Raw genomic sequence first — 17,174 nt, 5'->3', positions numbered from 1 at the left:
TATGATACTGATACACGTATAAGATACCTTTAGCTTCTACATTGTACATCCGGGCACATGACTTGCAGCATAATCTCGAAACCTTGGAGCCGTAGCACATGGATGATCCCATTCGAAGGATGTAGTCCTCACATGATCGGCCATTAATGCTGACAGAATCCTCACAGTCCATTCCTGGATAGCCGGACATATGTGGCGTCGTATGTGGCACTTGCTGATGACGGGTTGTAGATTCCATTACTTCCCCCGAATTACATGTTCCGCAACAATCGAAGAGAATCTTGCGAGTTTCTGAAATATGGGTACAGTGCCATGGCAAGCAGCCCACTACTCGGTCCCCGTACTCGCAACCTGGAGAAAAATATTCACGAAGAGGTTTTCTTTATTGTCGAAGAAAATTGGCAAGTCAGTTTAGCTAGCATGCATACGGGTCAGAGATATGTTTCTGCTCGATGAAAACATTTGCTCTGCTCCATCATTAGTTCTCGTCTAGTGCTATAGATCTCAAACTTAGAAACTGCGTGTTTAATACAAAGTACATAAAAGAGGTTAAATATATGCTTACTTTCTATTTTTTGCTTATACTTAAATCAACTTTCTTTTAAGACGGATTTATCACTTAATTTAGAAAAGCTACAATGTTTATATTTAAGTAAATCAAACTTTCTGGTTAGAGTAGTAAGTAATTATGGACGGTTATTGCAGGAAATGACGTCAAACTATGGATATGTGAATACAGAGTTTCGGTCCATTCTGCGCCATAGTCGCTAAATAAGCGACTCTGCTATCTGACGATTTACTATCCAGTTTATAATATTATCCCTGCACCATTCAAGTCCGAAGTCACGTCTGTATGTTAATAGAAACAAATTGGTTCCAAATACGTGGCCCCATTACTTTGTTAATTTTCATTCATCACTGAAGTCAGTCTAATACATCTCTTGGAAGTAATTTTAAACTCAGCGCAAATTCCCATCTTCCAAGAAGTGTGTTAATATGTGTTTTGAAAAGCATAAACATTGCCGATGCTTATTGGAGCTATTCCCTTGTCAAATCTTCATTTTCGGTCGTGCAAAGTTTTTTTGCACGTTGTAAAGCTCTTCAATTATGGAGGTAAGTAAAACTTGCTTGTAGTCCGCAATCCCACCAGGTATAGAAGTGATCGTTGTTAAAAACACCGGAACTTGTGAATTTTAATGTTGATCAAATTAAGCAGACTGTGCTCGATTCGTTCAGGCGTTAATGCATACCTTGCATCCAAGTATGATGTTTGTTACAAGAAGCGCAGCATCTGGCGCGGACCTTGCTTTGGTAACAATACGATGCAGACACGCTCAACAACTCCTTACATGTCAGGCCGTTAAACGCTATGCCGGGCTGGTCCCCCAGTGTACATGTCTCTGAAAAAGAGTTGAATTTTTAAAAGAAACTAATCTTTCTCGTGAAATATAATTTAAAATTACTGTCTTTATTAAAATCAGCTTTTACATTAATCATTATATATATATATATATATATATATATATATATATATATATATATATATATATATATATATATATATATATATATATATATATACACGAACTACTTTATTTCCACAGTGGCGGGGTATTCTTTCTAACCAGAGTATTTCTTTTCTTTGATCTCAAGATAATTTTCTGTCAAATTATAAGATGAATATAATTATTTTTACAAAAACAGCAAAGGCCAGGTTTTTTAACTAGAGGCTCCTTCATCCAACCCACCTCATCCTACTAGCCTCCCAAAGTAAATGGTCAGTCCCTTATGCTTTACAACTGCAATGCTCAAAGAACGCGCTCAGAGAAAATCCTGGTACGAACTATTTTGCGGCTGATCATAACAAAAATATTATTTACTTAGTTCATCATGCAACCAATATGTGAATTTTTTTAAATACAAGAATATTGAAGGTAACTACCTATCATAATGTATTTATTGAAGGAATTTTGAAGTAAGTAGAAGAATGTATGGTGATTAACTTGTTGGAGAACGGAGTTCCGAAAGTTAGAGAAGAATAGACTGAAAGGTGTGCTTACCATCTTTCTGTGGCGCGTCCTTTGAATGTGTGCATATCCCATCAATGCACCACTGAAAAATACAAATTTCGGAAATTGCTACCTTTACACCTTACAATTTACAAAACGAGCTTGACTACGTAATTGTATCGCGGTCCTAAAGTTTCAAAATTAGCCTAGAATCATACTATCGCAGCAGTTCCAATGTTTAGTTGTTGTTGGTTTTTTTTTTTTGGGGGGGGGTTTTGTTGTTTTTTTTTTTAATAATCATAGTATTGCAGATAACAAGGTAATACATAAAAAATTAAGGTTTAGGTATACTAGACAACTTGATATAGCTTTTTCTTCACAACATAGAATTGTCGTGTAAGCCGGGATAAATATGTTTCTCCTATAATCATTTATATTTACTAACATGATAAATATATTGAATCAAATAATAATCCAGTAGATAAAAATTAATCAAATTTTCAACTAATTTATAATGTCATTTGATATACATTCCATTGTACAAATATGCTGAATGTAAGCCAGATTCGTGATTCGGATGGAAAGAAGAAGGAAAAAATAATCATAATCTGTAAAATAATGTATTCAGACATGAATAAAACTAATGGAAAGAAAGAGAATAGATCAAATAGTGTGAACATTACCGCTTTGTTCCCACAGGACGTTCCCCTTGCTGCAGAGTGAAGAACACAGTCACTGGGGCTGCTAGGGTCTCGACAGTACATTGCTGTACAGACGGTGCTGGCATTTCCAAATTCCGTACCCTATTAGAAATTAACGGCAGATATTAAATTATTATTAAATTATACAGTGGCCTACCAAGAGTAAATGACGTCCGGGGCGACGATGAAGGCGAAGGGGTTTATAAGACCCAATACCTCTAGCGCCCGGGCTTAACGTCCGACCCCCCCCCCCCGTTAGTACACTACTGAAAGTTTCGTCATATTATTGCTGGTTAAGAGATGCTACCTATACCAATATGCGAATATTCTTTTTTATTATCTATAATGCAAAAGAAGACGAGGTTGAATTTGACCGACTTCAGCTCTCAAAGATCAAAATTATATCCATGCGTACTGAACTTCTGAAACAGTCATGACAGTCTATTCCCCCAAAATAGGTCACGAAGGGCAGGATCCTTGTTGGTACTCTCCTGTTAGAGGCCCCGAGTGGCCGAGTGGTCTAAAGCGCTCTTCGTTACAGATCACTGCCATCTCACCTGTCTGCGGCGGTTCGAGTCTCGGATTCAGCCAATGTCGGTATGTGAGAAAGCTTGCTAGCAGCTTCTCGTGGGTCGGTGGTTCTTTCCGGGGTTTTCCCGGGTTCTTCCTCCACCATTAATACTGGCCGCCATTTATAGCCTATCGTGCGCTGAAAAATGGCGTTAAACCCTACAACAACGACAACTCTCCTGTTAAATAGATCTATATCCATTCGTGATATTGCATTTTCACCAGGTATGGTCAAAACAATCATTGACGCAAAATAGCACGAAGCAAAAATGTTTTAGAAAAATCAATATCAACGTCAGAAGCAACTCGGATTCCGGTATCTGATAGGTCAGTTCTTGGGCGTTAGCCAATCAGACGTCAGAATTGTGAATTAAGTCCGAGTCCAAACCTTAGAATGTTTCAATAACCTCTAGGCTAGAACGTAAATGCTCATTCTTACATTACCAGGTGGGTTGACACGTGTGATCGATGATGTTCCTAAACGTTGCATGATACTGCCATGCACGAGCCGAAAAGGTATTTATGATAAGAAAAATGATCTCTTACAGATGTAAAAACTGACAGTCTAACCTAATTTTCATGTGTAATCTATAGTAATTTGTAAGATGTATTTGGTAATTTGAGCATGTAAGAAAAACAACCATACACGATTTGCTAACGTCGTTTACTGGAACTCTTAGAAAAGATTATTAACCTTCAAGTTTAGGCTTCAAGTTCACATTCCCATCCGCCATGTTCGAGGAGACGTTTTCTGGAACTCTTGGGAATGCCCTTTCAACATCAGTCTTAGGCTTAAATTCAGCGTTTTAAACTAGCGAACCGTGTATGACCCCTATATCAAGTACCGTTTCAGAGTTCCAGAAACACCAGTCTTACAGTCCCGAATTATGCTTTGTTTATTGCTAGTCCAAATGCAGAACGCAAGCTGATTTTAGCTCCGAAATTTACATACCCTACATAGAAAAGACTTGGGTCCCCAAATCATACTGCATTGCTGGTCCACGTCATACATTTGACCGGGCATCTCACTAGCGTAGACATCCGAAGAAGGATCGCTGGTGGTCTCTTGCAAGCATGTTGAGCCGCTTCTGTATCGACAAAAACATGAAACGATGTACAAAAACCTATTTTTACTTGCTCCATCTTGGATATAACTGAAAAAATAAAACACAAACAGCAACGTACAAGTTAGACCTAACTGCTAACAAGACAGATCCAAAATGGCTTATAATGCGCCGGCAGATCTAGGTCAATATAATTTGTTATAATAAATCAATAGAACAAACATCACAGATCTGGATATGTTGTCGTATAATGAGCCGACAGGTCTGTGTCTTTATAGTTTGTTAAAACTAGTCAGTAAATAAACAGTATAGAACATGGTCTGCCAGCGCGTTATGTACCATTTGATTTGGGTCCATGCTGATTGTAACTGAATTAGATATATACGCAAGTATATAGTTGAATTTTAGTTTAGAAAAAAGGGCGGTATAATTACACTAATCGATGAAATTAGTATTAGTATAATTACGCTGGGGGCCCCAAGTGGCCGAGTGGTCTAAAGCGCTCACCGTTACGGATCATTGCAATCTCACCTCTGTATGCGTGGGTTCGAGTCTCATGTTCGGCTAATGTGGGTATGTGAGAAAGCTTGCCAGTAGCTTCTTGTGGGTCGGTGGTTCTTTCCGGGGTTTTCCCGGGTTCTTCCTCCAACATTGATACTGGCCGCCATGTATAGCCTATCTTGTGCTGAAAAATGGCGTTAAACCCTACAGCAACAACAACAACATAATTACGCTGATCGATGAAAATAGTATAATTACACTGATCGAAGAAATGAGTATATACTTCAAATAATTTGATAAAAAGACGTCTATGCTATAAACATATAAATACATATTGTTTGCATGACAAAATAACAAATTAAAATAAAAAGAAAAATGTCTCACGCCAATAAGGAAGCAATAAAATTCCGAAAGTAGTCAACTGAGCAGGTGGAAAAGTGCCACGGATTCAGACGTATGGGTTCTGGGATTGGTCCCATTCCGGAAGCCGCCATAATGAATCTTTCGTCAGAGCGACATCCGTTGTCCTCACCATCATGTCGTGCGCCAAGACTAATATAAAAGAAATGTTAGTACATACGTATTTTCGTATTTTCTTAAGATTTCTTTGTTATTCTGATCCTGAATTGTGTTTAACTCCTAATTATAGAAAACTCTGGAAGTGTGGAGAATTAGTCTCTACTTTCGGCTGTTGAAATGAAAACTATCTATGCCGATCCTTAAAACCTTCAAACAAACAGTGTTCACATTTTCATCTCTTCGTTATGTAAAATCTCAAACAAAAACTTCATGAACATGAACATGTTTCATGAAGAAGAAAAAAAAAAAACCAGACAAAATAAAATGAATAATCTATCTAGTTTTTCATACTAATTACAAAGACCGTTCTAGAAGGCTGGATAATCCTTTTTTATTCTAAAACGAAAAATTAATATAATAGCAACAAAATTGTTTAAAGATCATATAAATATTCTGACCATGTTAATGGATAACATATAATTTGGCTTAATTTAAAGACGTAAAATACCATTTCAAGCTAAATTTAATGACGTCAAGTCCCATTTCAAGCTAACTTTAATGACGTCAAGTACCATTTCAAGCTAAATTTAATGATGTCAACTGCCATTTCAAGAATAATTTAAGGACCAGAAGTACCATTTGAAGCTTTAATTTAATGACGTCATATACCATCATATTGACTTAGCTGTTCAAACAATTTATACAAATTTTAAACATTACCTATGTCCGATTTCATGTGCTGTCGTACCAACACTTTGAAAACCTCCTTGTTCCTCAATGATTGAAACGCTGTCTGCATAGCGACACAATGTGCCAATAAACGCTAAACCTGCGTAATAATAATAATATTAATAATAATAATAATAAATTAAAATATTTTGTAGTAGTTGAAGCAGTAGTAGCAACAGCCGTAGAATTAGTATTGCCTTGCATGCGTCGGCGGCTGTAACGTCAACATTAAAAGTCCAAATTTATGAAGGGCACATGTGTTATACGTCAGTTCCAGTATTCATATGAGATTTTGACAAAATAATACTATATATCAGGGGTATCAAACTCAAACCACCCTGAGGGCCGCATGAGGGCATTTTGATGAGCCAAGGGCCACAACACCTTTGCTATTTCTCATGATACCTTGTGATGCCAATCATTGTGCGGGCCACATGATACGGCTTGGCGGGCCGCTTGTTTAAGACCCCTGATATCTCTCTCTCTCTCTTTATATATATATATATATATATATATATATATATATATATATATATATATATATATATATATATATATATATATATATATATATATATATATATATATATATATATATATATATATATATATACTGGATTATGTCTCGACAGATTATTATTATTATTTGTTATTGTTGTTGTTTGTTGTTGTTGCATGCTTTTATTATGAGGATGATAAGTGATAGTTTATTAATATTACCATGAACGTTTACTTTTAGATTTTCTAAAAGACTTCCCAAGCACATTCCTAGTCAAATGCTTATAATTTTTTCTTGTATGTTATGTGTCAATCATCGCATACATACATCTCGCAACAGGAAGTCATTTTCAGCTACAGATACATTTTCGAATATATTCAAACAAAATAATAGCAGTTGCAGGTCAAAGTGAGTGTCCATCTGATTTATCATGTAGGTGAAGAAAAAAGAAAATTAAAGAGTTGAAAAAAATCTCTCGTTGCAACATTTTAATTAACATTTTAATGTTTCTTTTGAGTTTATCGTGGTACAAACTGTCGGTTGAAAAATCAAAGAGCAAATAACGCCCGAAAGGCGTTATATAAGTTTCACGAGTTGGCAATTGACAGTTTATACCACGTTAAACTCAGGGAAAACAATATTGAACCTTTAAAAGTTTTAGAGTCTAATTTAAGCGTATGAATTCTTGTTGATGGCGTCTGCTACGCAAACATTTATTGATCAGGGGATTCTCTAGAAAGTATGTAATAGCTAAGTCAACATCAACCAGGCAAGTTCAGGCGATCTAAGACTTTGAACATTTCACATCATGGTCTTAATATTTTGTCTAAATTGGCATACGTGTTCTGAGTATAAGCTCAATATTCGAAGCATATAAGGTGTTGCTTTATTGGACATACAAATTACTTGGATTCGATGCTTTTATGGGCGAGTTCAATGTGATTTGGTCGATTGTTTATTGTCCAGTCTAGTGAGTAATTTTCATTTCTTTAAATCTAGTTTCGTGTTCGTTTACAAATTAGACAACATACATGGACTACTTACAAATAAAATTAAGGCTATCGGTAAATGCGGTAAATGGTTATAGTGATTGGGGGAGGGGGTCCAATAGTCAAACAAAGCAATACATCGACACTGACACTTACGATGGGGAATAGGTTGGATCTATCACCCACCCACCCCATACCACATCGTAAATGTCAGTGTCGACTTCTTACATTGGAGGACTATGGGTCCAATTGTTATTATGGTAGTCTTTGAACTACCTCCTCCCAATCCTTATATTTATTTACCTATAGTTTTAATTTCATTTATAACCATTCGCAGTGAAAGTCTTGTATCCCCAGTGTTTTTCTTGGTAGATTTAGAGTTCAAATGTCTGAGATAGGGGTCTACAAAACAACTATTACTCTTCTGGAGATTTCGATCGTTTTGTATTCTGGTCATAGTTCCTCTTTGTAAGATTCAGTTCGTTTTAGCTTGTGAGCATCCTGCAATTCCATTGGCAAGTGACTAAAATAAGTTGGTTCATTCGGAATGCTTGATAATTCAAATTGTGAAATACTGTCCACTTCAGAAGGCACGTCAGATATTGATGGGTCAGTTATTTAAATGTTTCCGTGTATGAAATTTATCATATGGCAAATTTAGCGAAAATTTTCAAAATTTTGGACACAGCTATTGCTTGCAGAATACCAGCGGCACAACAGACCAAAGTCTAGCGTACATTCAACATTTTTCCAAGTCTTATATCAAATATAATAAAAGAAAGGATGATCTATTTTCAGAGAGAAAAAATACAAAGATTTATTATTTGATTATGTCTAAATCAATTCAATTTTCAGAATAAAATATAAACCGACCAACAATTGTATTGAATTTTAAAGGCATGCAGCTTGTATGCCATCTCTTTCAGTGTTTACATTTGTTACTTTGCACGTTACTCTGTTTATAAAAGTTGGTATAAAAGTAGTTTTCCATGCATTTTATGCAGAAATAAAATGCAGCTTGGCCTGATCACATGGTTATGTTCTGACCAATGGAAATGTTCACTACATTTATCGACTGATGCAGTTGCAATTATGTTCCACTGACAGTCAACATAAACCTTAACTGAACACTTTATTTTCAATGCTGGTATGAAAGTAAATAGTTGAAAAACATCTATTTCTTGACATAATTTTAAGTTTGACTCACGGGCAAGATAAACTGCAAGTCAACAAAGTATTTTCAAAGCTTTTGTTAAAAGTAGGATTAAAAGTAAAATTCTTTTCTTCACACACGAGCACAACTGAATTTTACAAAACACCTAAGAGTTACCGTCGATGGGTATGTTGGTGGTTCACTTCTGTTTATCGTATGAATAGGTTTTAATGGCACTTGATCACAATGCTTACTTATGTAGTACAGATTAACTATTAAATTATAACAATGTAAAGGTAAAAAGAAATTGCAATAACCTTTAGGAAGATAATCCCCTTCCAAATAAAAATAAACATGTAGTCTTACAAGTGTGGGATCATGCATGTATTTTCTATACGCGAGCAGGGCATGACAATTTATTTTACATAAAGGAGGCCACTCTACGTTAATGGGGTTGTATGTACCTTAGCTTGCTTGTGGAATTTTCTTCCACTAATTTTGTAAAGTAGATGGAAAATGCCACTTTGTATAATATGATACAATGGTTTTAAAATTAGGCCTAATGAGCAATCATGCTTCTGTAAAACTTCGGTTATTAAAAGGTTGGCAAAAGATTTTGCAAGGCTTTCAGACTGTAAAAGAAACTCTAAAATATGATGAAATGTGTTTCTGACAGGTTCTTGTGCATTTCAAGGAACTGAATAACCTTAAATTATGCTGCAAAATGGAAGTTTTATCTGCCAATTGGTTCAAACGGTGAGTACATGAACAATGCATTAAAGTATTCCGTATTTTATTTCCTTTAAGTTGTTCGATGAATATCATAAGTACTATATTAAATCAGGCTGTAGGGTTTTGTAGGTTTGTTTGTGTATTCGTGTGTTCCTTTATGTATTTTATATCAGTTGTTTGTTCATTGTGCATGCCCTCCTTCTTGGACTCTGTTTCACCTACACTCTTGACTTGTGTGTGTGTCTGTGTGTGTGTATATGTTTGTGTGTGTATGGATGTTTAACGTAGCTTTAACAATTTCCAGTCATATCGCTACGATGTCTGCAGTGTGTCAGTTTATAGTGATGTCTGGCAATGCAGCATCATGCCGCAGACATGTAGCATGATGTCCCACCCAGTCACATTATCCTGACACCAGACCGACTAGTCCTAACACTGCCTCTTACTGCTGAGCGCCAAGCGAGGCAGCTGCTAGTACCATTTTTATAAGTCACTGGTATGACTAGGCCGGGAATCAAACCCGCGACCTACCGCATCCGAGGCGGACGCTCTAATCACTTAGGTCACCGAGCGGTCTTTTACTTTTGTCATTGTCACCTACAATTCAAGTTTGTGTATCTTTTGTGTCTTCATCTGATCGTTTGTTACACATTCAAAATATTAGAACCTATTTCACCAAGACTGGTTAAAATTGGTAAGTAGATACATCTCGCCAAAAATGACTCAGTTCGTGCAAAACTAGGCCAATGTGTCCTAATTTGACGCTTTAGTGATTTTATTATTTTAGTCGTTCGTTCATTACACTTGCAATATGTTGGAGACAAATTCACGTATACTCACGAAAACTAACACGATGATGCTTGTTAACTAACGATACTTACTTATACAGACAAACAGGTAAATGAAACAAAACTTTCAAGCTTAAGTGACGTGTATGTTTAACTGTTCATTCATTACACCTAATAATCTTTAACCAAACAAAATTGACAACTGTATTTGTAACCGTTCGTTACACCTAATAATACTGGATCCTACTGAAGTAACATTTATGAAAATTAATACGTAGAGACATCTCAGTATAACTCAAGCATACCAAAACTAGGTCAGTGAGACCTAAATTTCACAAATGATTACTTGGTAGTTTCAGCTCTTCGCTTGTTCCACCCACAATATCTTGGATCCTATTTCACTTAAACTCTCGAAAATGGGTATGTAGGTGCATCTCAATAAAGGAAACTCAAATATAAACAATTAGGTCATTATGACCTAAATTTCATGCTAAAGCTACTTTTGCTATTTTCTGCTATCTGTTCGATAATCCTATATTTTTATCTTGTTTCATCAACACTCATGAAAAGTTAAATCAGGATGCATCTTACAAAGGATAAATCAGCTATGCCAAATCCTAGGTCAAAGTGACCTCATTTTCGCCACGGAGTGGCCTTTGTATTTTTCAGCTATTTGTTAGTTACATTCTCAATATCTTGGACCTTTTTTCACCTATAATAATACAAAATGGTATGTTATTGCATCTTACAGAGAATGTCACAATTTAAAAAAAAAATCAGGTTAAACTGGTGTTTATATTTTCAACATTTTTTTTGTTACATCCTCAATATATTTAAGCCCATTTCACTTACACACAAGAACACTGGAATGTGGACGCATCTCAAGAGGAGTAAAACAGCCACACCAAAGATGGGTAGCTCTGACCTAATTTTTATCCAGTAGCGACTTTTGTATTTTACCTTACACTTTATTGGATACTCCAAATGTTGTCACGTTGGCGAGGAGATTCTTGTTTGACAGTGACACCTTGTTGCTTAAACAGACCGAGGAGGAATACATAATGTACAGCATAGGTGGCTTTGAATAAACTGAGCTATTTAAATCATATACTGACAGTCTGAACATTAATGGAAAAACGTTTTAGTAAGGAGCCATCCTGACCGAATGAGAGTCTCTTACATCGAGGGAACTAACTGTCCATCTATAAATCATTATAATGATAAATGCATCTAAAGAACAGTTGTCCATGTGTGTCAGTGTGTGCGTGTGTCAGTGTGTGCGTGTACGTGTGCGTGTGTGTGTGTGTGTGTGTGTGTGTGTGTTCGTGTGTGTGACTTGTGACTGGAAACATCGAACATAAGTGTGCAAAATGAGTGTTGCAAACATATCCTGTAATAATTAACCTTACAGGTGGAGAAGACACGAGTCTAAAACTTGACTCCAATATGAGGCTAACAAGTGCAGAAAACTATGCATATGTATGTTAGATATATCTATGAAAAATGTTAAGTGACAAGACTGTCACTTTATGTCAATCACATTTAAATCGATGTCTTAAAAAAGGCACTAGAAGGTTATTAGAAATGAAATGCATGTAGCTAACCAACCCGATGAGTCAGTCTCACTCATAGACAACATAATTTTGCATCGGGAAACCGAGTCTGAGCACACTTCAGAAAAGAAGGCAGATTTTGCGAAAAATCGTCATCTTTGTATTGAATCTTTTAAAATTATCCAGGTTACGAATTTGTGTTTTGAATAGAGGAATAGTTTGACACGCAGCAACTTCAACCCCGTGTTTGCCGAGGGAATACCTCATCAAAGGTGAGTTTCTGTCCTCTAAAGGAAATCAGCTATGAGTTGATATGGAATGAAAGTAGAAGACACAACGTTTTGTAGAGATTGTCGTTATAATAAGTAATAAAAAAGTGTCAGAATTAAATTGAATTAGATGGTAGGCGAAAAGAACCAGAAATTAATTAAATTAGCTGAAAATTGCGTAAAAGGAAAGCTGTATTAAACATATTTTCTTGCCTCAAGAACATAGTTCGAATTCGAAAAGATAGGAAATAGATTAAATTAACTCATTTTCTCCTCATTCTAAAGATAATCACGAAAACTATAGTGTGGCAAATGCGTTACGCAAACAATTAGAAATCCATAATTAAATAATCAAAGTGAGCAATATCTGTGTTAGTTTCCATTATAAATACAAAAATATTATTGCAATTATTTCCCAATTGAAAATCGAAGCCATGTGACAAAAAGATGAAAATCGAAGCCATGTGATAAAAAGATTTCAAACATTACTGTTCTTAGATGTTTATTTACAGTGCATAACAATAGGAAATGGGCTTTCTCAAAAGAGGAGACTGAAGCAAATACATCTAATATAACAATAATTTGTAACTAGATGAAAGTATATGTGAATCAGTACGTATCCATCGTTCTTAATTTATTCTAATACGTGCCAGGCGACATTCGTCTGTCAAGATAGTACTAGTACTGAATTAGAAATGACAAAATTAACTGGCATACATTAGCTGGAAAAAAATGTGAACGTGGTTATCTTTGGCAAAACCAATATGTTGACAATGAAAACATGTTTTACGAGCTTAGGCAAACACTCAAGAAAAGCTTCGTGCGATATAGGTAGTTTTGTTCTCTTTATCAAATTATTATTATTATTATTTTTTTAAAAAAATTTTTTGTGTGTGTGTGGAGTGTGGGTTTTTGTGTGTGTGCATAACTATCTCGTTAATGTATTTGGTAGAATTTAAGAAACGTATATGTAAATTTCTAGCCTACCGCACGCGAACTAAACAAGTTTGATTTCAAAATAATTCAAAAGAAAACAGGACTTGTGAAAAATGTGGTTCAGTGTAATTGAAGACAAAAATCACATTATTTTAGAATCCGGAAAAGATTGGAAATAAGGAGAAAATAAATACATCAAAACTTACTATTGGAGAAAGCCAAGTGGTTATTAACTTTTGAAACTGTTGAATATACAAACAGTTCATGTAGTTATTCAGTTTCGGAACGTTTCTATATTATAATTTTCAAATAGGAATACCATATTAATGACCTCCTAATGTGTAAATTTACTTACTGTTGCATGCATGTAGTTCTCGTATTTGTCCTATGTTGCATTTGCCCATGTGTTGTAAATTTTACGACATTATCTTTCTGACGAAGTATTAAAGAATGATTGATTCTCTTTCTTTTAGTAACATTGCACTCCCCTCTTCAATGAGGTTTTACTTTCCCATACCAAAACATTTCACTCAGACACCAATAAATAATATGACAACTTGCAATTACATATCCTAAAATGTTTGAGAGAAAAATATAAAAATGTTCATTTTTTTTAAATATTGAAAGGAAAGGTAAATAGATATATTGGTATTAACGAGGAAATTAACACAAGATAAATACGAAATAAATGTATGCAATTAATAGCAGATATTATATATATATATATATATATATATATATATATATATATATATATATATATATATATATATATGTGTGTGTGTGTGTGTGTGTGTGTGTGTGTGTGGTGTGTGTGTGTATTCGCTTGATCGCTTTACCTACCTGCTGTATGTGCAACCCGGCGTCCATTTGCCACGGTGTATAGGTCATACCTGTGATAGATGGTCATATAGTTGCATTATGCTTGACATACATGAACCAGTCTTGGTATATTGTATAGAAACATTGAATTCCTTTTTTTATATTCTAACTCTGGTTTTATGTTGATATATTGCCAATTATATACATAATTATATATAATATTGAACCTATTCATAACTGGTAGGTTTGGTCAAATGTGTAAAATTCCTTTTAGTTTCGGACATTTGTTTATAAATATAAGCGGTACAATGGGGTATTTTATCAAGCAAATACGACAAAACAAGAACTAGCTTTAAATGTAGATTGACTTATTCATCCATCCAACCATCCATCCATCCATCCATCTTTAACATTCTTAAATACATACGAAACTTACCCAGTAAACAGCACTGCATGATCGTGCTTCGGAAGATATTTGGTGCTATTAATCCAGTGTCTAAAGTCCTTCAGGGCCTGGTCAGCATTCATCTGATAACGACCTTCACGACCGCTCTCTCTTCTCGTCTCTGCCCACGGGTACATACTGGGTGTCTAAAATGTATTTACTTATTAATCGATCTATATATCCGTCTAAAGAAATAAATGTAAAGCAAAGAATAAAGTTTCTCTCGAAAGACATTGTAAACAGCAAGAAACCATCAGACTCCATTGACGGAGGAAACAAATCTTTAAGCCTCTGTGACGCGCAAATATAGACGGCTTCAACCTTGGTTATAACGTTTTCTTTCCCACTGAGTTTTAAAATGGTCATTGTACAAGAAGGCATGTCAGTTATAATAAAGGCAAGTTAAGCAAGTCGGATTTTTATAGTATGCACTTGTTGCAATATTTGAGAAACAATTTTCACGTGTATCACTGTAAGCATGCAAAATGATGAAATAATTTGTTACAATGATACTAATCGGATACATTTTCTAAAGAGTGGGGAACACCAAACCTATGATCCTTGTGCATCCTTGATTTAAAGCAGTTTGTTTTCAGTGTATTCCGATTTTTGACATGTCCCTCATCACGAACATACGGTTCTGCTTACTACTACCACGATAAAAGAAATCCTTTATTGCTGAAATTATTAGAAATCGAGCTTCCTATTTTATATGATGTATGAAAATATGAAGCTTGAAAATCGAGTTCACACAGGGTGAACAACAATGGCATAGAAAATGTCTTGCACAGGATGAACAACAGTGGCATAGAAAATGTCTTGCCTGCAGCGTGTGTAATTTATTTTTATACTTCACTTCTTAAATCCAATAAAATATGAAGTTCAGCTCTAATAATTACAAAAAACTACAAAAATAATATTGAATCTCAAGAAATAAATTTAAAAATAATGTGAAAGTACATATAAAGAACACATAGGTGTATAAGTAGTTCCATTTTCGTGTTCAAGCTAATAACTTCTCTTATATTTGCGTCATATTATGTGATTTTAACCAATTTAAATGCCTTTTAGAAAAGTCCTAGTAAAAGTGTGTGTGTGTGTGTGTGTGTGTGTAGCTTGGTTGTAACATACCTCCATTATAACAAAACCTGATATTTTTATGCGTATTTCGAAATCGGCGAATCCAATGTTTTGATACCTCAGGTCAACCTGCAAGAGATAATTTGATACCTGTGGAATACCATTCAAATATTAATTACATATAATCTACAAGTAATAAAGGAACGATGCAGTACTATATTACATCACGAAACCGTGGATGATTGCAATCTATATACGAAGCATACCGAACTTGGTCAGAGCAGATCGTAGAGCTGAGTACAATGTGCACTTATTGTTCTCTGGTGTGATGGTAAAATGTTAAAAGTGGTCAATATTTCAAGATGATAAATAATTATATGGTCTACATGGGATGTTTATGATGAAGTAAAAAGCTAAGAAAATGAGGAAATGAACTTAAGATGAAAAGTACTTTCAAGAGGAAGACACGAAGCTGCACAATTTAAATGCTTTAATTTACTTCATTATAGCATTATAGTTTCTCCCTCTTTCTCTCTGGAATATATATATATATATATATATATATATATATATATATATATATATATATATATATATATATATATATATATATATATATATATATATATATATATATTCTGTTGATTATTTCCTTAGATCATAATTAATTAATTAATCCGTCTACATGTGTCTGCTAAGCACAAATCTATGTGACATCGACTTTGTATCATCATTTTTGGTGATGCGTGCTAAGTTGAATGGATATAGGGGTTGGTTTGTGCACCATAACCTAATCAATTTTGTTGGAATTGAAAGTCTCTGTAGAGATGTACGAATTAAGAAGTATACTTAAATAATAACATTTTTACAAAAGAGTTTAATTAGAATATTTTTATTCTATCACTCACCCCATTTATAACATGAGCATAGTATCGGCGGATCTCTTTCTTGGCTTTTGCAGCTTTCTCGTTGGCAGTCTGACCTTTGGCATCAGCATACCACCTTCAGAGTTAAAAGCAACAGAAAAATTATTATATAAAATTGAGGTATCTAGAAGATAAGAGTGTATTCGCTTTAACATTTATTTTCTCACTTATAAATATAACCGAACGAGGACATAAAAATAGGACATGCGAGTTGAGAGTAGTTGTGGTATCATTGCTTGTATCATGATACATTTAAGTAGGTTGATTTTACATATACTATAATAGCAATACCTGACTATGATAAACCGTACCAGCTAGAAAGAAAAAAGGACATAAGCTCAGAAACAACGCATGACATAGACATTATTTTAGCGGGAATTGTCAAGCGATATATACAGCACTCCTTCGCCATAGGGCCTTCATTATAACACGGTTCCTGTTATAAGGCGTTATGGTCGTATGTCTCATTTGATTAAGCGGTAGTAAAATCATATGTATAACTTGCTTCATTATAAAGAAATCTTACTATAAGGCCGGTATATGGGCAGCTCTATAAATTTAACAGTTTGTAATATTTTCGTCATTTCATGTAAGAACTTTGAATCGGTCACCAGAATGCCTTATTTGATGTAAAGTTAGACATTAACTTTCTTCATAACAGATTGGTAATTAATTCTTCACATTCTTGGCGGGACTTTGATTTTTTTATAAAAATGCATCATTGCTACTTCATCAATGAGGATGCTCGATACTTTTTACACTGGCTTTCCGTACATAGTTATTAATCTACACTAGAAGATGCGAAGAATAACGTTAAATTTAAAAATACACGCTACTCTACATTTGTTACCATAATAATATAACCAGATAAATGGATTGTGCAGAAGTC

The 17,174-nt window shown here is 34.8% G+C and overlaps 1 protein-coding gene across 1 annotated transcript in view; it reads right to left on the bottom strand.

The window, feature by feature from the left end:
* LOC149785712 (A disintegrin and metalloproteinase with thrombospondin motifs 4-like) overlaps positions 1–17,174 on the bottom strand; it is a 39,847-nt gene that overhangs the window by 5,320 nt on the left and 17,353 nt on the right. Inside the window, exons 6-16 of the mRNA XM_089979576.1 lie at positions 16,268–16,361; positions 15,411–15,488; positions 14,271–14,425; positions 13,856–13,905; positions 6,085–6,193; positions 5,230–5,397; positions 4,233–4,368; positions 2,693–2,812; positions 2,061–2,112; positions 1,251–1,400; positions 28–351 (exon numbers count right to left, since the gene is read on the bottom strand). Coding sequence (XP_089835702.1) covers positions 28–351; positions 1,251–1,400; positions 2,061–2,112; positions 2,693–2,812; positions 4,233–4,368; positions 5,230–5,397; positions 6,085–6,193; positions 13,856–13,905; positions 14,271–14,425; positions 15,411–15,488; positions 16,268–16,361 — 1,436 coding nt within the window. The remainder of the gene's footprint in view (positions 1–27; positions 352–1,250; positions 1,401–2,060; positions 2,113–2,692; positions 2,813–4,232; positions 4,369–5,229; positions 5,398–6,084; positions 6,194–13,855; positions 13,906–14,270; positions 14,426–15,410; positions 15,489–16,267; positions 16,362–17,174) is intronic.

Source organism: Sinohyriopsis cumingii, chromosome 13, assembly GCF_028554795.1.
Source record: "Sinohyriopsis cumingii isolate HCF-2022 chromosome 13, ASM2855479v2, whole genome shotgun sequence".
NCBI lineage: Eukaryota > Metazoa > Mollusca > Bivalvia > Unionida > Unionidae > Sinohyriopsis > Sinohyriopsis cumingii.
The sequence above is the reverse complement of the archived record's forward strand: the minus strand, read 5'-3'. Positions and strand labels throughout refer to the sequence as shown.